Genomic DNA, 22,624 nt, shown 5'->3' with positions numbered 1-22,624 from the left:
AGTGTGAAAGAGAGAGAGACAGAGAAAAGGTCATCCTTTTCCGTTGGTTCACCCCCCAAATGGCCGCTATGGCCAGTGCACTGTGCCAATCCGAAGCCGGGAGCCGGGAGCCAGGTGCTTCCTCCTGGTCTCCCATGGGGTGCAGGGCCCAAGGACTTGGGCCATCCTTCACTGCCTTCCTGGGCCACAGCAGAGAGCTGGCCTGGAAGAGGAGCAACCAGGACAGAATCCAATGCCCCAACCGGGACTAGAACCCGAGGTGCCGACACCACAGGTGGAGGATTAGCCAAGTGAGCTGCGGCGCCAGCCTAGCCTTGCCCTTTCTAATCCCCCTACCCTGATTACATCACTTCACTTCTTTGTAGGTGCTTCACTGTCAAGCAGTGCTTCATCTACTACAAAGGTTTGTTTTAATACCAAAGAAAACAGCAGATGGGTAATAACTTTTTTAAATTGTTGTGTTTTCTCTAAATGTAATATGTTGTTATTGCCATTAAATTTGTCAGTGAATAATTGCTGAATGAATGACTGATCTACTTAATTACCATTTCGCCCCATGCTCTAGTGGGTAGAAAAAAAAGTCCCAGCAAACAGTATTAAAGGTTAGTCCATGTGTCCTTATGGGAACATATGAAGTTCCTTCAGAGATTTAGTAGAAAATACAATTAAAAGATTAGTTTATTTTGGAACATTTTTAGAAATCCTAATATAGTTTTTTTTTTTTAAAAAGATTTATTTGTTTATTTGAAAGTCAGAGTTATACAGAGAGAGGAGAACCAGAGAGAGAGGGAAAGAGAGGTCCTCCATCCGCTGGTTCACTCCCCAATTGGCCGCAACGGCCGGAGCTGCACCGATCCAAAGCCAGGAGCCAGGAGTTTCTTCCAGGTTTCCTACGCGGATGCAGGGGCCCAAGGTCTTGGGCCATCTTCTACTTCTCTCCCAGGCCATGGCAGAGAGCTGGATGGGAAGTGGAGCAGCCAGGTCTCGAAGTGGCACCCATAGGACATTAACCTGCTGTGCCACAGCGCCGGCCCCTATATAGTTCCTTTTAATAATACACCTTTTTCATGTGCCTTTGGAAGACCCCTTGCATGTACATATGCCTGAAAATCGCAAATCCGATGTTCACAAGAGTCCAAGTTCATAATGTTCCAAGAGTCCATTGACTCGATATGGATGTGAAATTAGATACTCTGAATCCCAGTGTTAGAGTGTCAGCTACTGACCTCCTGCCTCTAATTTCTTCCAGGAATTTCTACTACATCACAATGTTGCGGGATCCAGTTTCTCGCTACCTGAGTGAGTGGAAACATGTCCAGCGAGGGGCCACATGGAAAACTTCTCTCCATATGTGTGATGGAAGAAGCCCCACCCCTGATGAGCTGCCTACCTGCTACCCTGGGGACGACTGGTCTGGGGTTAGCTTGCGGGAATTTATGGATTGCAGCTACAACCTGGCTAACAACCGCCAAGTGCGAATGCTGGCAGACCTCAGCCTGGTGGGCTGCTACAACTTGACTTTCATGAATGAGAGTGAAAGAAACACCATCCTGTTGCAAAGTGCAAAGAACAACCTGAAGAACATGGCCTTCTTTGGGCTCACTGAATTCCAGAGGAAGACACAGTTTCTCTTTGAGAGGACATTCAATCTCAAGTTCATCTCCCCCTTCACACAGTTCAATATCACGCGGGCTTCCAATGTGGAAATCAATGAGGGTGCCCGCCAACGTATTGAGGAGCTAAACTTCCTGGACATGCAGCTTTACGAGTATGCAAAAGATCTCTTCCAGCAACGCTACCATCACACCAAGCAGCTAGTGCACCAGAGAGACCGCCAAAAGAGGCGGGAGGAACGGAGGCTACAGAGAGGGCACAGGGCCCACCGTTGGCCAAAAGAGGATGCAGCCACAGAGAGGACTGTCACGGAGGACTACAACAGCCAGGTGGTGAGATGGTGACCCCCTGCTTGCTCCTCTCTTGGTAGGGGAAGGATGAGCAGATGCATTGACTTTTATTGCATTAGTTGAAGATGTCAGGTTATTCTGAGAACATCTGGCTGTAGGTGACTTGAATTGGACATGCACTTCCTCTGTCTTCATTTTTATCCAGCTGGAGATTAACCACCTTGTTCTTTTATTTCCCACATTATTCTATCAATGCTGTTAAACAGGAGAGGAATATATCCAACATAGACCACTTTAGGAGGTCAAGAGGAGAAGCAGCCAAAAGAAAGCAGTCGCTGCAACCTTCGCAGCAGCATAGGTTATAGTTCTGGTGCCTAGAACCCACAGAGGCACACATGAAAAGCCAAACTGTGGCTTGGATGTTCCGCTGAATCCAGTCTGTTTCGTACTGTCTCTGCTGTGGAAATATTGGTCTGTTTCATTAGACAGAGAAGGACCTTTTAGCCCTTAGATGAGGTTTTCTGGCAATGCTTCATTGACTGTGGGCTCTCATCTTTGAACTCTATTTGGATGTGTTTAAATCATAAGTAGAGTGATGTGTTTTGTTGTAGCAGATGCTTTTAAACAAAATTACCCTACTGTTGACCATCGCCAGAGACCCACATCCAGCAAAACCCAAACACCATAGTGCTAAGCCATGCTTCCTCTCCATCGTTTAGGGAACAGGGAGTGGATATAGGACAGGGATGATTGCAATTCCTGCAAACTGAACATTGGTGAGGTGTTTCCAATAACTTGCTTATTTATTAATGTCTAAGCAGATCACAGTTTACCAGTTTCAATCTTCAATGTGAGCAATGAATGATAAATTAAGAGAAGAAAACAAAGCAGGAGGAGACCTATATGGTTTACATTTCCAAGCCAGCTACAGAACCCTTGTTTTTATAGAAATATTCGAGTTTAACCCCTTTGGAGCAGTCATCATCTTTAATTTGGTACTGCCAGGTTTGAAATTCTGCTAACACAAAGGAAAAGAATTTATAAAGAACTTGACCTGGATTATATTTGAGGTCCCTAAATGAATAATAGCTCTGAGTTAGGCTAGGAGACATGGAACCCCATTAATAGGACACCTGTCCTAGGAATTTAGATGTCTTTTCTACTCCTCACTGCACACACTCCTGAATGTCTCCAGCACGGTAGCTTATTTTCTTCCCATATGATCTTTACCTGTTACTAGACTATGGATCCAGGCAGCAAATCAGGTCTAGAGTGCATAAAACTGGACTAAAACGTGTGCTGCATTGCCAACTGCTCCTTATTTTTGCCTTTACTCAACGATAATGGAAAGAAGTCTTTTTGAAAACCAAGGGGAGTGTGAAGGAACAGAGACTAGAAAGCCTTCGCCTCGCATTCAGTGGGAGGATCAGAGTGGATAGGAAGTTATACAACAGATTGATCTGATCAATCCCTTCAAGGAGCTGAAGGCAAAATGAGTGAAACCCCTAAATCAGATTGAAAAGCCTATTTCATTGATATCCAACATGTTTGATGTTTAAGCCAGCTTTGCTTAAGCCACTTCTCAGCCTCCAGAATACTCTCTCTGGGGTTGAGAGTCAATCAACCCACAAATGTTTATAGAGCTGCCTACACGAATAGAGAGGAGTTTGGCATCTCCATCAAATGGAGATCTGGAGAAGTGGCTCACACATTTCTTTCACCCCACCTTGGCTTCATCTGTGGTGCAAGGGATGGCCCTCTGTGCCAAGACTGAGAGAAGACTCTTTCCATACCTTCAAAAATTTTGTAGATGAGAAAAGTGAAGCCCATAGATGCTAAGTAGCAACCTTACCGGTTGGCAGCTAGGTCTAGCTAACTGCAAAGTGCAGCTCTTTTTACTCCGTCATCCCATACACCTGAGACAAGAGCTCAAGCCACCAAACATGCAAGAAGCCAGATGCTGTTGCAAGAACTGATAGCCTTTAACCGCTGTTTGTGGTGCAGCTGTGACAGCACCAAGCTTATAATGACCCAGAGCTATGCTGCCTTGGGTGAGTCCAACGCCCTCCACATCACTGGTCCATCAAGGAATAGAGAGATAGATGACAGTTTAGGCAACCAGACTTTTTTGAGTCACATACAAATTGAATTAAAAATGGACAAATGAACACTGCTTATTTATTTGTGTCTCCCTTCCCTATGCTTTGTTCCTAAGGTAGAAAGTGAAGGAACATGGCAGCTGGTAATAATGAACAGCTCGCTTGTTCCCTCTCCCTCTCCCTCTCCCTCTCCCTCTCCCTCTCCCTCTCCCTCTCCCTCTCCCTCTCCCTCTCCCTCTCCCTCTCCCTCTCTATCTCTATCTTTGTATTTCAATGTTAAGATCTAATAATGTTCTGCTGAGAATAGCAGGACTGCAAATTACCCTTCTGCCTGCCACTGTGACACATACACATGCATGCATGTTCACATGCACACACACACACACACAATGATGATGCAGTATTTTGTCATGTGGAAAATCAAAACAACTTAGAGAGCATTCAGATTATTCCCTTTAAACTCACTTCAAATTTTTGGCAGAGAATTCCTGCATAGCTGAGACTTGGAGGCGGCCCCTGCTAACTTCACACTGTTCTTTAGGTGCCTTGGGACTTATCTCAAAAGGCTTTCCACTGCCTTGCCGTGATGTGTGGTGCTCCACCTGAGACCAGATATCAGAATGTTCAGAAGAGAAACCATCTCTTTGCTGGCCCAAGGCCACGGATGAGCAAATTAAAAAAGACCGACAAGGGCTTCCTCCCTCATATCATTTCATTCAGAAGCAGCACACTTTTACATCCCTGAGGTCCTATGTTGATAGAAATAGAGAGGTAGCGACACAGTGTGTTCTCTGAAAATTGACTGCACATCTACATGCTGAGTGAAGCTCAGGGAAGGATGCCAATGGAAGGCAGCTGGGCCTAAGTATATGTGGGCAATTTAGCTGTCTCAAGACTGCAAAACAAATAAACTACAGATACATCAGTGTCCACAGTGCAAGAAGAGAGCCTCTCCCTGCTCCCTGGCCTCAAATTCCCCAGGGAATGCACAGGCTTCCACTCCCACAATTTGCTCAAAGACATCCTTTTCTTTGTCTTGGCAATAACTACACCAATAACCAGATTGGGATAGATGTCCTTGGGAATATGTGCATGTACGTGTGCTTTTAAATTTTATTAAGAATTAAGGTACACACTGTTCATTTTGCCTTCATCTTTTTGGCCATCTACTCTTGGTAACTGGAGAAAACTTCCATAAGTATTACTTTAATACTCTTTAATAATTGATAGCATTACTAATCAATGTTAGATGATAGCTTGTGATATCATGTGTTATTTAAAAATGATAAAGAAATGTTATCATTCCAAGGAGTTAACTTCACCATAAATAGTTTAAGGAAACTTTGAAATATGAGACTCCATTTGGTTATGCCCTCAAGGTAATTTCTCAAGAGTCTGAGTAGACATACTGTTCTAATATCGGGAAGAAGGTCTATAAAATAGAACTGGCAAGGAAGTAAGAATGTATTATTGAACAGTAAGTGTGTGTATATTGGATAGAATTGTTATTTGGCTATCTTAGCCAAGAAATCCAAAACAATAGTAAAATCAAACAAAATTAAAACAATTTCTCTCTCACTTAAAGATAGACTACTTTGATAGCTGTGATGTATGACATTACCAGAAGCCCAGGTGCTCTCTGGTTGCTCTTTTGTCTTAATGTGCAGCATTCATCTCATGATCCAAGATGGCTGCTGTGGCTCCTGCCACTTCATTTACATTTGAGACCGTAGAAAGGAAGTGGATGGAAACTGCATATATTGTATCTAGTCACATCTCATGGAGCAGAACCTAGACATTAGCCACGTCTACAAAGACTAGGAAATGTCTATTATGGGTTGCCATGTGCCTTGACAAATGTGGGAGTTCTATTAAAGAAACAATGTAAAAATTAATACTGACAAAACTTTCAGTGTCTGACATGAAAGGGAATTGAAAAATATTTCAGATGCTTCTCAACATCATTTATTTCATCATATGTTTTGTAAAGGATAAGATTAAATTTCACCACTTTGTATAGCATGCAATGCTTTTCAAAACATTTTTACATTTAGTATCTCATTTGAGTCTTCATTACATTCTTGTGTGTTAAATAGGATCTTGATTCATTTTCCCATGTGGTAAGTTGGAATGGAGATTCAATGGTGTTGAAAGATTTCCCAAAGATTCTAATTTATTAGCAAAGCTACTCAGAGCCCCAGCTTTTTGATTTATAGGCATTCCTACTGCTTTATGCTGCTCAGCTTCAGTTTTGGATTGGGAATTGCAAGAATATCAAAACTAAACCTTTATTGATTTATGTCTTCCCTTACCTTTTTTTTTGGAAGTGCAGTGACTTAGAAAATGCCATGGAGACGCGTTGAGTTGACTTTCAACTTCCTTCCTTGAAGAAGGGGAGTTCTTATTATGAATAAAGGGTCCAAGAGATGGAGAGTGTTGCAGTGAGGGGTGAGAATCACTGGACCTCAGGGAAGACATTCAGACAAACTAGTTGGATGTGTGCCATATCCAACTCCAGAACTATGCAAGATGACGGCTAAAGAGCTGTGCTTACAATCCTTGGGGAAGCTCAGTGTTAGAAATATTCAAAACTTGTAGTCGCCTGTTAGTGAAGCTTAAGAGGCGATCAATAGAATCCATACAAAAAAAAAAAAAAAACCCTCTTTCTCTACTTCTTCATTTTATCAGCAAGGCATTGCTTTAGTTTTGAAGGTTTTATTTGGTATTAAATGAGTTCCTTTTGCTTATTTGCTGGAGAAAAGAAATGCTTTAATTTGTCATAAGCTAACACCTTCACATGGAGAGTTTATCTGATTCCTTTCCCACCCACCATGACCCCTGGCTGAGATGAAAGTCCTATATAATGGGATCATCAGAGGTGGAGGGGTTGGGTGACTATGGCTGACTACAGAAATAGTGGGACTCCTGAAAGGGAGGCGGATATTTCAAAAGCTGAAAGATGAGGAATTAAATACGTGCAAGGCAATCTTGGAAAACTTTTTAAAAATGACTAAAAATGACTAGGATATAGTTTCTTTCTTCAAAAACAAAGGAAAGCTGGAAACAGGTACACGGTAATTCTTTTAGAAACTTAAACAAAAACTGAACGAAGCTCCTGAGAGGTCAGAGCACGGGATGGTTTTATGGACTGAAGGTTGATTGCACTGGAGGAACCGAAACACGGAAAGTTGGGTTGGACTTAAGAAAAAAGAGCGTGATCTGATCACAGGTGTGACTCTAAGGTTTCCTTTTCCATAGCTGTTGTGCCTCCATTGGTCTCTGGAACTGCAACTAAAAGTCCTCAGGCTGGATATCAGGGCTGGCTGAGCCTATACTGCTAACTATGTGGTGCCATCTTTCTCCAAGGCACTTGCGGCTTCCCTTCCTATCCCCTTCCTCCATCTCTGCTGGACATCGGTCAATCCCTACTATTCCCTCACCTCTTTCACCAGGGCACATCTCAAAACATTCTCTGAAACTCTGAGTCAGTGCTTCTGAGAAAGTGAGTGGGATCTGAGACCTGTGTGTTTTGTAGCCTAATGGATGGAATGCACATGGACCCATCTTCACAGTGCATTGACAGAATTCACCTGCCTTGCAGAGGCGCTGAGACACCCAATGGAGAAACCTGGGAACCTATGTTGTTAACACCAGCAACACCGGCATGGCAAAAGCCTCTGAACTTCCAGGCAAGGACTCGAGGTAACTGAACTAAACTCCAGATCGGATGCTGCAAATCTACAGAAGGGTCTGGAGGCTCTGTTCCAAGTGGTCTGTGGAAAAGACTGCAACTGTCATCCTGTGGCATGTGCTGCTGTGCTATGGGAACCCATCAAAGGACCAGATGTCTGTGCTTAAAAAACCCTTCCCTTCTTGCTGGGGAAAACAGGTGTTCTGAGAAGCGGAGCTGTGTGTGATTTAATCAGTGTCACATTTGTCTCTCACCTCGTCACTTTTTTGGTGTCGATTCTGTGGTCATCCATTCTTTTCCTTCTTTTCTCCCTCCAGAAGCCCTTCCTGGGATTTTCTTGCATTATTTTTTCTTTTATTTTTATCAACGCAATGTTGGGAAGAAAAATTTGGATCTTTATCTGGTGCCCCATTTTAGATGTAAAGATAGATATTCAATAGATAGTAAATTATTTCTCCTAAGAGATAGTTCCTTTTGTTTCTGTGCAATAATATGTATGAACTTGGTTACTAGGAGATTGTATTGTGACATGATCAGTCTTTATTGCTATTTAAAATGATAGTTTGTAGAACTGAGGATTTCCATTGGTGTGAAGCACAATTTAATGAATAAGTTAACATATTAAACTGTTGTGATGTCAAGAACAATTGTTTTCCCCCTGTGTTTTTGTCAGAGACATTTTTTTGTAAACTGAAAAAGTTAAACACTTTCAGGGATTTATGGAAATGGGATCCACAAGGCCAACTTTCTCAAACTGAAAAATCCATGCTTTGGCTACAAATGTGGTTATTGGATGTGAAACTTTAAAAGCCATAAAGTACAAAGAAAATATAGATTGAAAGAATTGAGAGCCTCTGGGGCCAGGAAGGATTTCACAAGCCCTCAAACATAGGCTTCTAAAACCATGTCCTCGAAGACCCCCTCTCCCCAGCCCAGGCCCACTCCAGCACTTTGCAATCTGCTGTGCAATGTAGAAGAGTCACGTGGGGGTGAGGGATGAGGTGAGGATTGGAAAAAGCTCGGAGAGAAACAGGGGTTGGCGCAACAGATCTGGGAAAACAATCTAAAGGAAGAAAAGGGGAAAGAAAAGAGGGGGGGAGGGAGGAATGGGAAGTGGAAGAACTGAAGAAATCCACAAACAACCACAAACACTCTCCCCAATCTTAGTGTATATGGTTCGACAGCAGTAGCTAATTCCTATACTATAAGCAAAGGAGATTATAGTAGAGCAAGTTTCTTCAAAAATTTCTTGAATGATGCAGCTTATATTTTCTTGTGGATCCTTCCCTTGCCATGGGTGGGATTTGTACCCTGAGAAAAATGTGATTGATATTGTCCCTCTACCTAGTGGGAATTACACGCAAAGGGAGCTTGACGTGAGGGCAAGTGAAGTTGCCATAAGGGAGGCTTCAAAAGACAGTTGCAGATAAACACACAGAAACACATGGTGTGCATGTGTGTCCATGCAAAGGGGAGACAATGTGGGGCTGTCAAGGAAACTTCAGGTAAGAGAAGGACCGTGGACCTTAAGATTTACATTTTGTTCCTTGTTAAAGCGCAGTAATCCCCTCTCATCTACGGGGATATGTTCCAAGTGTCCCACCGGATGCCCAAAACTGCTGTTAATACCAAATCCTTTTTGTAATATGTTTTGTTCTGAACATAAATCTTAACAACATTGGCATGTGATTTTTTTCCTCTTTTCTTAAAACATGAGCTTTCACTTTTAGACTTAAAGCAAGCACGTCAGAGTTTCTCTTTGGCACATGCAAATAGCCACCCTCACTATCCTGTGTTTGGGGGCCACTGCTAAATTAAGTAGGAGTTACTTGAATGCAAGTACTGCCGACTGCCTCAATTGATCTGATAACCAGATGGACTGCTTGGTGACAGGCGGCTAGCATTTACGAGTAAGACACACGGATATGCCGGACCAAAGGATGAGTCAGGTTCCTGGGGGCATGTGGCTGGGATCAGAGGGGCACACAATTGGAGGCTTATAATTTGTTTGTTTCCATAACTTGCCATTTAATATTTTGAACTGAGGCTGACCATGAGTAATGGAAACCATGGAACAGGAATCTGCCAATTAAAGGAGAAAACTATAATGTTGTAAATAAGGTTGAGAATGTTGAACTTATGGGAACTGTACTCTCAAATAAAATACCATTTTAGCCTCATAGACCAGTTTTCATATTAAATGCAGGTTTGCAAACTAATGGAATATAAAATATTCTAGCATAATTTTAATTATATTAAAAATACTAAATTTTATGATTACAAAATAATACATGACCTTAGAGAATTAGAAAAAGGCAAAGTTCTTAGAAATTCTTATGTTATACGAACTCTGATATTATTTTTATGTATTTTATGCATATACATTCTTTGGAAACACAAATTTAATAGCTGCTTATAATTTTACAGTTACCATATTTTTATCATTCTGATCATTTTCCACTAATATAAATAACATGGAAGTTAATTCATTTGTACCTGAGTATTAAGAGAATGGTGGAGTGCTTGGTTGCATTTTCCCAATAATCCAGAAAAAAAAGTATTTCAAGATTGTTAAAAGTAAATGAATTATGAAAAAATTGTTCTTTCAATTTTCAAGTCACCTATGTCATTAAAGAAAATCATACGGATCTCTCTAGAGCCACCCCACCTGCCCAGGACTCAAGGGCTCAGGCCGTAGGATGCTGGGAGTGTTGGCTGCTGTCTCTCAAGGACCTGCTCTTAGCTGGAGACACTTCTCCAAGGCCCTGCCACCTCCTGGGGCCATGCCACATCTGATGGGGATCTTGTGCAGGTAGGGCCAGAATCTTCGACAAGCAACAGCTGGGAAGGATAGCCTTGGCTCAAAAGCCCTGTAGGATCACCTGAGGACTCTGTTGTGAAATCTCAGGTCGCTTTCTTCCTCTGCCCCGGCTTAGTCTGTTTTGTGCAGCTGTAACAGAAATCAAAGACTGAGCAATTTAAACTGGACAGTTTGGCTCACAGTTCTGAAGACTGGGCAGTCCAAGATCAAGGGGCCAGCATCTGGCTAGGGACTTCTTGCTGTGTCATCTCATGATGGAAAGGCAAAGAGAGAGCGAGCAAGAGCAGGACACTGAACTCACAGCGTTAATCTGTTCATAGGAGTGGAGCCCTCATGACCCAGATGCCTTCTACAAGACCGCGACTGCTAATACTGTTGCCCTGGGAGTTAGATTTCCAGTACATGAACTTCTGTGCTCACAGCCAAACCGCAGTGGCCCTTCCTGCCTCCGTTACTCCCCTGCAGGTGTAGTCCCAGTCACCTTTGCACACACACACATCCTAACCCCACACTCCACTCCCTGGGGAACAAAACCTGCCCTGAGAGAGCCCCCAGTTCTAGGAAGCTTTGTCCCAGCACCTGCAGATTCGTCTTCTGGTCTTTTGAATTCAGCTATGTTTTTAGAAGTTATTTTGACATACTTTACCCAATATTTCTACCTGTTAATGGCTGAAACAGAAATCTTAGATGTTAGCTCAGTTGTTCAAGTTACCGAAAAGGAGTCTGTCTTTCGATTTTAAAATCTCCTTTAAATTCACGTTTCTGTTATTTCCAATTAAAGGGGAAAACTATAATGTTGAAAATAAGGTTGAAGAATGTTGAACTTATGGGAACTCTACTCTCAATATAAAATACCATTTTATTCTCACAGACCAGTTTTCATAATAAATTCAGGTTTGCAAACTAATGGAGTATAAATATTCCAGGATAATTTAATTATATTAAAATATTAATTTTTATGATTAAAAATAATACATGACCTTAGATAATTAGGAAAAGACAAATAGATAATTAGATAATTAGAAATTTTATGTTATACAAACTCTGAGATTATTTTTATATATTTCATGCAATCTATACATTCTTTGTACACGTTTCTATTCTCTTCCATGTTTTGGAGCTTCATCCTGTGCTTTCCATTTCAAGGTTCTAGATTTACTGGCTGCCTTGCACTTCTTTTCTACTTTTTAAAAAACCACTGATTTATTTGTGTGAAAAACAGAGATAGAGAAAGAAATCTTCCATCCTCTGGTTGACTCCCCAAATAGCCACAAACAGCTGGGGTGGGCTAGACTGAAGCCAGGGGCCAGAAACTCCATCAAATCTCCCACATGGGTGGCATGAACTCAGGTACTTGGGCTTTCCAGCATGTTAGCAGTGAGCGGGTCAGAAGCACAAAGTACCAGGGACTCACCAAGCACTCCAGTGTGGGCTGTGGGAGCTCCAGGCAGCAGCTGACCCCCCTGCATCACAGCATGCATCCCTCTTTCCTCTATTTCTGGAACTTTCCAACTTGTATGCTCATTCTTTCATAGTCCTTCATGTTCCTATTCAATCCTTTTAACAATATGCATGCTTATATTTTTAATTCTTACATATATATTTTACTTTTTTGCTGCTTAATTTCAGTTCCCAATTTATAACTGTACATTTATGGTTGAATTTCATCCTAATTTTCTATGTTTAAAATAATATTTAATTGTCTTCAAAGCTTTATTGCTATGATTTAGTGCTTTAAATTTCATCTATCTTATAATGCCTAACTTTTCATTTTTACTGGCAGTTTATACTCACATTTCTATTGAAGTTTTTTTTTTTTTTTTTTTTTTTGACAGGCAGAGTTAGACAGTGAGAGGGTGAGACAGAGAGAAAGGTCTTCCTTCTGTTGATTCACCCCCTAGATGGCCGCTACGGCCAGAGCTACACTGATCCGAAGCCAGGAGCCAGGCGCTTCTTCCTGGTCTCCCACACAGGTGCAGGGGCCCAAGCACTGGGGCCATCCTCCACTGCCTTCCTGGGTCACAGCAGAGAGCTGGACTGGAAGAGGAGGAACAGGGACTAGAACCCAGCACCCACATGGGATGCCGGTGCCACAGGCGGAGGATTAACCCAGTGAGCCATGGCGCCGGCCCCTCTATTGAAGTTTATTTAAATCATTGGTTGCAGCCACCCCTTCACAATATTTTGCAACACACTTGCATTATTTCCATTATTTTTTTAACTTTTATTTAATAAATATAAATTTCCACAGTACAGCTTTGGATTACAATGGCTTTTTCTCCCTCATAACTTCCCTCCCACCTGCAACCCTCCCCTTTCCCGCTCGCTCTCCCCTTCCATTCACATCAAGATACACTTTCAATTAACTTTATATACAGAAGATAAATTTAGTATATATTAAGTAAAGATTTCAACAGTTCATACCCACATAGAAACACAAAGTGTAAAATACTGTTTCAGTACTAGTTATAGCATTACTTCACATTGGACAACACATTAAGGACAGAGATCCTACATGAGGAGTAAGTGCACAGTGACTCCTGTTGTTGACTTAACAATTTGACACTCTTGTTTAAGGCATCAGTAATCTCCCTAGGCTCTTGCATGAGTTGCCAAGGCTATGGAAGCCTTTTGAGTTCACCGACTTTGATCTTATTTAGACAGAGTCATAGTCAAAGTGGAAGTTCTCTCCTCCCTTCAGAGAAAGGTACCTCTTTCTTTCATGGCCCATTCTTTCTACTGGATCTCACTCGCAGAGATCTTTCATTTAGGTCCTTTTTTTTTTTTTGGCCAGACTGTCTTGGCTTTCCATGCCTAAAATACTCTCATGGGCTCTTCAGCCAAATCGACATATATGTTCTCCCTGATTGGTAACAACTAATCAAGCACCAAAAAGGAAACCTGTCGAAGTGAAAAGGACACCATGAGAAACAGTGACTTGATCAGCCCTTGTTCTGACTGTTTATGTACAACTTAATACTTTATCCCTTTTAGTATTTTTTGTTCTACTTAATACTATTGGTTGAACTCTGCAATTAACACACAATTATTCTTATGTGTTTAAATTTAACTGAAAAGTGATCCCTGTTAAATATAAGAGTGGGAATAAGAGAGGGAGGAGATGTACAATTTGGGACATGCTCAATCGGACTTGCCCCAAATGGTGGAGTTAGAATCATGCCAGGGGATCCCAATACAATCCCATCAAGGTGGCATGTACCAATGCCATCTCACTAGTCCAAGTGATCAATTTCAGTTCATAATTGATCATAGTGTTAGGATTAAGTGTCAAAGGGATCACAGAAACAAGACTAGTGTCTGCTAATACTATCTGATAGAATTAAAAAGGGAGAGAATGATCCAACATGGGAAGCGGGATACACAGCAGACTCCTAGAATGGCAGATGTCCTAAATAGCACTCTGGCCTCAGAATCAGCCCTTAAGGTATTTCCATTATTTTTTAACCAATGCGTGGTACTCAGCTAATTCTGACTTCAGAATTTTTATTATGTAGGAGCTTTGTATGTATTCAATTATTATAAAAAGTCCATGAATATCTGAAAATAATATGCATTGCCTTTGAAAATAGATATAAGACAAACAGGTATATGATATAAACTATATATATAACTGTATGTTATAAGTATATGTCTGCATATAATCATTTAAATACACATATATGTATGTGTATTTAAATGTATATATTTATATATACATGTGTATATAATTCAGTAGAGACAGATGATTGACAAGAATTTTTATGAATTAACAGTTTTTATCAATCATTTTATCAATCATTATCAATATTTTATCAATTTTATCCATATTTTTATCAATTCATAAGAGTTGTTAGCCTTTGCATTTTGGTGATTTATTATTGTGTTAATGACTTCCATGCGCTTTATTGTTGAAACTATCATGCTCAGTACAAAATGACCTGTTTTGATACCTTTTGCTTTAAATTCTCCTTTCATCTTAGTATTATTTTCAACATTTGATAACTTACAATTAACGTGTTGTTTAATTCTCCACATAATCTGAGTCCTTGCCTTTTAACCTGAGAGTTACAAGTGATACATTGTGGCTTTCTGTTGTTTTCTTGTTTTCTGATTTCTACTGTTTCTTTTTTTTTTCCTGTCATCATAAACTATGACTTATTTGGAATCAATGTTAAGAATGCAACAACATTTAGTTGACTTTCCTTTTTGTAATTGAAGATGTTCACATTTACCTTCATCCCTCTTCCTACTTCCAGTTGTTTATTTTAATTCTCTGGATCCACAACTCCAGATTAGAAATAAGCTGGGACTTTAGATTCGTATTGTTGTGGCTATACTATCATTACAGTTAGCATTACAACTTTATTGAAAGAGGGCGGATAATAAACTCTTATTAAATCTCTCATCTTCATCTGGAAGTACTGAGTTATAATGTCAGTGTCTTCACTGCTCCTATCAATGCTTGTGCGTATATGATCATTTACATTATTCAGACACTTGTTGAATGCGAAATAAGAAGACATGAAGATAAAGAAGAAATTAGGACTTCACAATTAGGGTTTGAAAGCTATGGGGACAGCTTGCTTTCAGGATGTTATCAGTTCCTAGGAAAAATATATTTGCTTCGTGAGAAAAAAAAACTGAAGGAATGAAAATTGTAACTGAACAATAGAAATGCAACTGCTTTCAAGTTTAATTTATGACTAGCTAAAAGCACAATAATATACACAAAGTAAGGGGGAAGTAGGAGATAGCATGATTTTTCTTAATTTAAAAATATAATTTTTACATATTTCTGTACAAGAACACTGACAGTTTTAATATCACGGTAACCATTATTGAATAAATACAACATAAAGAATTCTTTTCTGGAAAGGAAAGATAGTGCCTTCACATATCCATGGTGCTCACTTTATCTGGGGCACAGCCAGGTGCTAATGCCCTCCCTTGCTTGTCTCTATACGTACAGGTGTTAGACGACAAGAAGTCATTAAATCCTTGCAAATCAGGGCATCACTCCCAGGAGCCCTGCCAGGAAGCCTGCCAGTTAAGTTTTAAGCAGAAGCTTATAAATTACTGCTCTTCTAAGAGTCACTGCTGATGGTTAGTGCTTACAAGTGCAACTGCAAGTCACAGCCAGTGAGCCCCCACCAACCACCGTGCACCCCATGTTAAGGGAGAAGCAGAAACACAATCTATGCACTCAGTTGCTGTTGAAGAGTCACAGTCCTCTGCTGATATCATTTTCTTCACATGCAAGGGGAGAAAACCATCCCTAGGTGAGATTCTGCAATTTCAGAAAAACAGCATCAACGCTATGATGTTGTATATATTGGTATTATGATCAGTTTTACTAAGTCATTGCAACAATATTCATTGCTTTTTAAACAGTCCCCAAACTCAGCTTACCAAGATATTTCCTCCATAATCATCTCTATGACTTATTAGAGAGTCTACAATAACTTCGCCCCCTTCTAGATCTATACCCAGAATGATGATAACTTAAGTCTTTTCATTGTCATTGAAAGAGCAGGGGTTCTTCTTTGATGGTTTTGGTAATTTCTTTTATACTCACAAGCTAAGTGGCAAGTTCCCAAGAAAATGCCCTTGCCTTGCCCCCAGATCAAGTTTAAGGAAACTCTTCACCCCCAACCATCTGAACCCAAACACTCCACCTTTCTTGTCCTTTATTGTACAACATTTATTCTGGATTCACACTTTGCTCTGTGCTCACTCTCAGCCCAGAGGGTCTTCCCTCCTCCTCATGTCATGATCCACAACCACAGACCAGCTCGGTCTCCCTCCATGCCTAGCTCAGCATGCAGCACATATACATGGGTTCCTGATTGCCCAAGATTTAAGGTCAGAAGCATCCTTAACCCTCTTTATCCTTTACTAGAGCCTGAAGATCCTTACCATCAGGGATCACTTCTGCCCATTCACTAGCATTAAGCCTGGCACATAGTAGATAGTTAATATATATATATATTAACTATGTAAGAATGAATTAAAAGGTGAATTAATGAGTGAATTGATCCAATATGTCCTCCTGTGTAAGCTAAGCAAATAACCTAGCATCAATATAATGACCTATATTCTGACAGTCCCAAATAGCTGATATTCTCTAGATCTCCATTTTAATGACATAATGAATACCTGCACCTGAGTGTCTTCTAGTCACCTCTCAATTCAATTTATCCAAAATGATATTCCTTATCTGGTCTTTTACCTTCTGAACAAAAAGTGTTCTCCCTTCTGTATTTTTTAGCCTCCAACTGAGTCATAAACTATAAAATCAATCATTCATCCAGGGTGGAACCCCTGGTCTTCCTCAACAACTCTTACCCACCATGATGATGCTGTCTGCAAAGTCCATCCCCACGGCTGGTATCCTACTCTCATCTTGTTTGCCAATAGAACCTTTTATACGTCTTTTTTTAAAGATCTATGTATTTATTTGAAAGAGTTACCAGAGAGAAGAGGCAGAGATGGAGAAAAAGAGAGGTCTTCCATGTGCTGGTTCACTCCCCAGATGGCTGCAACGGCCAGAGTTGTGCTGATCTGAAGTTAGGAGCCAGGAGCTTCTTCTGGGTCTCCCGTGCAGGTGCAGAGGTCCAAGGACGGGCCATCTTCTACTGCTTTCCCAGGCCATAGCAGAGAGCTGGATTGGAAATGGAGCATCCGGGAATTGAACCAGTGCCCATATCGGATGCTGACCCTGCAGGCAGTGGCTTTATGCATTATGCCACAGCACCGGCCCCTATACCTGTTTTAACCAGCACAGAATTACTAGGTGACATAACTTTTCTCTAATTAGGAAATTCAGTATTCCAGAAAGTAAATTTTAAGTAACCTGAAGATTTCACAGCTGGTAACTATTGGGATTAGGATTTGCTATTTGAAGTCAGTTTTGCTTTAATCTAAAGTCTAAGCTCCACTATTAAGTCTTCATTCTCTCTGCTTCCAGACTTTCCTCTCAGCCTGACTCCACCTTTGTAAGGACCTGGTCATATAATTTCCCTACTTAACCACCTTAATGATGACGATTGACAATAGGATCAAGTAAACTGTCCAGAACATGGCTCTATGAAACATCAGTTTGTCCCCTCCACCACGTTGTCTTGCTCTCTGCCAAGCCTGTCCTTTAGCCTAGTCACACAGAATCCTTGAAGAATTCTTCTGAATGGTCCAGGGGAAAATTACCTAAAAGGACCATGGGATGGGAAGGAAAGGGCATGGAGATGCTGAAGAACATCAAGGAAGATGTTAAAGGACAGCAAAAAGGCAAAGGCAATTGTTAGACCTGCGAGACTCCCATAACACAATCACCATATGGGCTGAGTAGGCAACTGTGTCCTATGCAGAGGAAAGAGCAGAGAGGAGGAAACGGTAATGAAAAGAATCCTTTGGTTAGCTGTGTACTCTAGGATAATAATAGTTGAGAAGAGTCCAATTTGATATCAGGTCCCATTACTACAAAGAATTCACACACTGTGGGCAGGATGCCATGCCTGTAAAGCTATTTCTGACCCTTTACAAAGAGAAATTTTTGAGTGCCTATCTTTGGTAATAACAAGGAGGAACCTGCTGGGGACATTTTATCTTGTTTCTGTTTCTTTGTCAAGCTTTGGAGAGAGAACTTATGCACATATTGGGGACTTTTTTGAAGGCAATTTGTAAAAATTACCAATGTTGGTAATCATGGAGGGACATGGTTTTGTCTAAATATTTTCATATTTGATTCTATGAAGAAAAGTAGTTCTAACCTAACATTTAGCTAACCAGAATACGTGTATTTCTTTGATAGTACTATTCTTAGATTCTTTTTCCTGAAAAGGTGGAAGCTTATCATGAAGCAAAACGTTTTAGTCTAAGTTTGCCTTTTTAGTTTGTTTTCTTGCTTTAAGGCTCACTATCTTGTTAGCATGTGGTTCCTGGACTGTCTATGGATCTCTTTGATGAAAGCCTCAAGGTAAATTGCTTTGCTTTACCTCCTGAGATGGTAATTTAGATAGACAAGAAAAATCAGACTCTCATTGGCCTTTCATGATCCAATCTTCCCGTAAACAATCAGAAATAGGTAACAGTGGTGCATTAACTCCTTGCTGGCAAAAAGAACTCCATTCTTGACTTACAATCTACAAGGCTGTAAGCTTAGCTCTGTCATAACCTCCCAGACTGCCTGATCATTGAGACTATTCCAATATTTTCAAGAATAAGTGTGGACATTCCAATGGAAGCCTTAGCCTGATCCCCACCTCACTCCTCTTTCTACCCCTTGCTCAGATTGTGTCAACTCTGTGAACATCTCAAGCCAACGGTCCAAGCTGTTATCAACTCTCCTCCCCAACATGAACTCTTGGGTGGACTCCCTCCCTCAGGACAAGAGAGCTCTTGAGCCCTGGATGCTGTTGTGTGTTGTTTAGTCAGAAAATTCTGGGAAGATTTAAGACCCAGAATGGAAAATGGAGCCGAGGGAAGAGGCTCAGGACCTTCAGTAAGCACATCCGTCCTTGTCCCCGTGGGATCCTTTACCATGAGAGAGTGGCTGGAGGAAGAGCACAGGGGCCCTGGTTAACTAGTCTAAGGATAGTTCTACCAACTGACTATGCTCAGCCCCTGTGGACATCACTATTGCATAGGAATTGACAGCATGCCCTGCCCAGGTACTACAGGCAAGCACTAGTGATTGTGACTGCCTGGAAGAGGTTATAACAATCTCCTTGGACAACCATTGGCAGTGCCTGATGATTTCCCAGAACTGATCAATTCCTTTCAGTATTCAAATGTTAGAAATCTCTAAGGATCCCAGTAATACATGAATGCTCATGATGTCTATCCTCTTCACTTCTGTATTTCCAGGTTCTGAAAATGTAACTGATACATAAATATTAGATGCATGCAATTGAACAAAAATGCCCAGATAATGCCATGTCTTCAAGTCTTCTCAGGTAACATCTGAACAGATCCTCTTCACCCATGAGCACCAGCTAGGCAGGAAGGAGGGACTGGATGGATAGTGGTGTGGGTCCTACAGGAGGGTAGATAGTTTGCTGAACATCTATCCTTATTAAAAAAAAAGTCATGCTTTACTAAGCTTCTGGATAGTGGGAATGTGATCCTGGCAAAGCAAGAAGGGACAGCTTGCATGGTGGCGCTTCACCTGCACAACTACCTGGGCTGTCAGATACATGGCACTCCTAAGGAGTCCAGCATGTTCCTTTTGTGCCTTCCAGAAACTTTGCAGACAAAGCAGCATTTTCAAGAGCATGGAAACATGCTTACTCTGCTCCCACCACACAGTCTCTGCTCCAGTTTCAGTTCTAACGATCCTACTTCAAGTAAGTTTAAAGTAGAAGCTGCCTCAAATCCTTCTGGAATCCAATAAAGATGGAGTCTGAGGAGACAGAGAAACACATGTGTGTGATGTAGCTTTACATGGCACTCATGAACCTCAGGAACCAGAAGCAGAGGCTTTGGATTGTTATTTTTCTGTTTTGTAAACAAGCCAGTTTTATGGGATGAAGGTGCAAAGTGCACTGAATAGAAACAGAGAAGGCATTTGCCTGATCTAAGATGGCTCTGGTCCTAGAACGCCATCATCAAGCTTTTATGCAAAGCCCCTGACTTTTCCCTGTTGGGTCAGTATTGAATATTCTAGGAATGCCATTTCTGCTGTTTTTGGTGGGAAAGCATGACCCTTTGTCACTGGCAACTTATTTGATGCTTTCTTCTTTTCAGTAAAAACGCACCACATGCACAAAGTGAGACATGTGAATGCCTTCTTACTGAAGACCATAGCCTGTGTCTGTGGCTTTGAACTGTACTGATACAGTCACGCGTCACTTCATGATAGGGATGCATTCTGAGAAATGATTCGCTAGGCAATTTCACCATTGTGCAAACATCAAAGAGTATACTTACACAGACTAAGGAAGCTGTGACACCATGAGCCATATCGTCTTGTGGGAACACTATGGTGTCTGCAGTCTCTCATTGACCCAATACATCATTGGGGGAAAATGACTGGACTTGGAATAGTGTTTTACAATCTGTGGTAAGAGGCCAGACATGGAAACACAGCAATGTAGCATCTTCTTTGGCTAGTATTACCATCTACAGTCAAAGTTGTAAACATGCTATTTATGGTTAAGCACAAATACCAACTTCTAACTTGTCTTCTCCAAAGCAAACACTATTAGGGGTATTCTTCCTTTATCCTTACTTACAATATGAAGCAGTAAGTGGGATCTACTGTCTCCCACACATATTTCTAGTCACTTTCCAGGATGAATAGATAGCAAGAAGATCTATAGCACTGAGCAGTGGAGACAAAGAGCAATGGAGGCAGTGGTAGATGGCGTAGCTGTTCATTGATGTCCCTGTACCTCCTGCTGCGGGTTGGGATAATAGCTTATACTTCCCTGCTCTGTTGAACTCGGGCAGGGTCAGCGAAATGTGAGCAGGATGAAATGTGTCACTTCCAGGCCAGTGCTTTAAGAGCAAACATGTGCTTGAGCATGTTTGACTTTCCCCTGCCCCAGCAGCCAGCAATGCTGCAAGGAACAGCTGCTCCACCAGCCTCGCCGTCTGAGTGCACATGATGATGGGGGTGGCTCAGCAGAGAGAGTAGCATCTGACCTGTGACAGACACACAGCATGAGGGAGACAGCAACCTTTGTTGTTTCAGCCAGCCAGATTTTCATAACCTATCCTGAGTGATACAGAGTGAAACATTAGTTATTTCCAGAGGAATGGAAAGTATACTCCGGCTTTGCTTCAGAATACCTGGCTTGTAGTCCTGTCTCTTTCTAGCAGTCGGATATAAGCCAAGTTATTTCAAATTTGGGAGTCTCTGCCCAGTCCATTACTCCCATGGGGTCATTGGAAAGATCAAACATGAGATTTTTGCTTTATAATTGTGGGTATTGGCACCGATGAGGGTTTCTGCAAATCTGAAGGAACAAGAATTAGGGTTCTTCAGCTCTGCGTCCTTCAAAGCCCCTCCCTTGCTGTGGGCACTGGGGTGGGGGTGATGTCCAACATAAATGGGACAACTGGGAAACTGTTGAGGATGATGATAAGAAGATGAGAAAGAAAGAAGAAAGACTTCTGCCCTCAGGGGGCTGTCCCATAGAGGAAATAACACAAAGTATCCAAGAAAGGTCTTCAGGAAACTTTTGTTGCCACATCGGGTGGGGTGGCGTGCAGATGACTTATCTCCCCTGAGGACAGGTTGCTAAGAGATGGTTCAGGTGGATGAAGAGCATCAGGGCAGTGCTGGGATGGGGAGGTGGAAAGGTTGCAGTTCTTACAGCGTCTGATCATAGGCGTGCACACACCCACACACACACACAGACACGCACACAATCCCTCGAAGTCATTGTCATTTTCTTTGTTTTTCAATGAGAAGGCAGAGGCTCTGAGGGGTGAGGGCACTTCGCTAAGCTCCAAACGCAGGCCTGGGTGACTTCAAGCCAGTCCCTCTGGTGATCTCACTCCTGCCTTTCCACTGGCTGCTCTCAGTGCCACCTGCCATCCGAATGCACCTGGAAGTGCTGGTGGCATATTCCATTAAAGCCAGTACCCTATCTCCTTGCCTCCCAAATTAGGTGGTTATATTTTCTCTTCATACAGGTCTTTGGCAGTCTCCACTGCCTGCGGGCCCTAATTGAGCAGGAGTCTCCTGGGGGCTCCACTCTGCTATTTCCTGATGAGCAAGGGGACAAGGGAGCAGAGAATGCGACCATGCTCATTATGGAGCGACCCCCATTTGTCATTGCTCTTACAGGCATCATCACTATTTTAATTAACCATTTTTGCCACTGGGCCTCCAAATAATTGTTCTCTGCATTGTTCAAACCACGAGGATGGATACTTGTAAAGGTACAGGCTTTCCTCTCCATCAGCCATTGCTAATTAAAGGCTGAGGAGTTTTAACTCTCACTGCAGAAGGCCGACAAGTCAGGTAGGATGCGACCCTCATTAGCACGGGGAAGATTACAAGCCCTGCTGTTATTATCCAGGCCCCAGAACCCCTTCTGAAAGTCACTGCTTGCTAAAAGGGAGTGTTGATCTGATGTAGATTTTTGCCCTGCAGAGCAAAGTT

At 41.7% G+C, this 22,624-nt stretch overlaps 1 protein-coding gene across 2 annotated transcripts in view; it reads left to right on the top strand.

The window, feature by feature from the left end:
- HS6ST3 (heparan sulfate 6-O-sulfotransferase 3) overlaps window positions 1-8,334 on the top strand; it is a 770,680-nt gene extending 762,346 nt beyond the window's left edge. For both annotated transcript variants that reach the window (XM_051850540.3, XM_089303494.1), the window contains exon 2: window positions 1,250-8,334. In XM_051850540.3, the coding sequence (XP_051706500.1) occupies window positions 1,250-1,958 (709 nt within the window). In that variant the 3' untranslated portion in view covers window positions 1,959-8,334. The remainder of the gene's footprint in view (window positions 1-1,249) is intronic.
- Window positions 8,335-22,624: the final 14,290 nt, after the last annotated feature.

This window comes from Oryctolagus cuniculus, chromosome 9 (genome assembly GCF_051225735.1).
Source record: "Oryctolagus cuniculus isolate XC-2025 breed Fujian yellow rabbit chromosome 9, ASM5122573v1, whole genome shotgun sequence".
NCBI classification, from domain to species: Eukaryota; Metazoa; Chordata; class Mammalia; order Lagomorpha; family Leporidae; genus Oryctolagus; species Oryctolagus cuniculus.
This window is presented reverse-complemented; position numbering and strand designations above follow the sequence as displayed.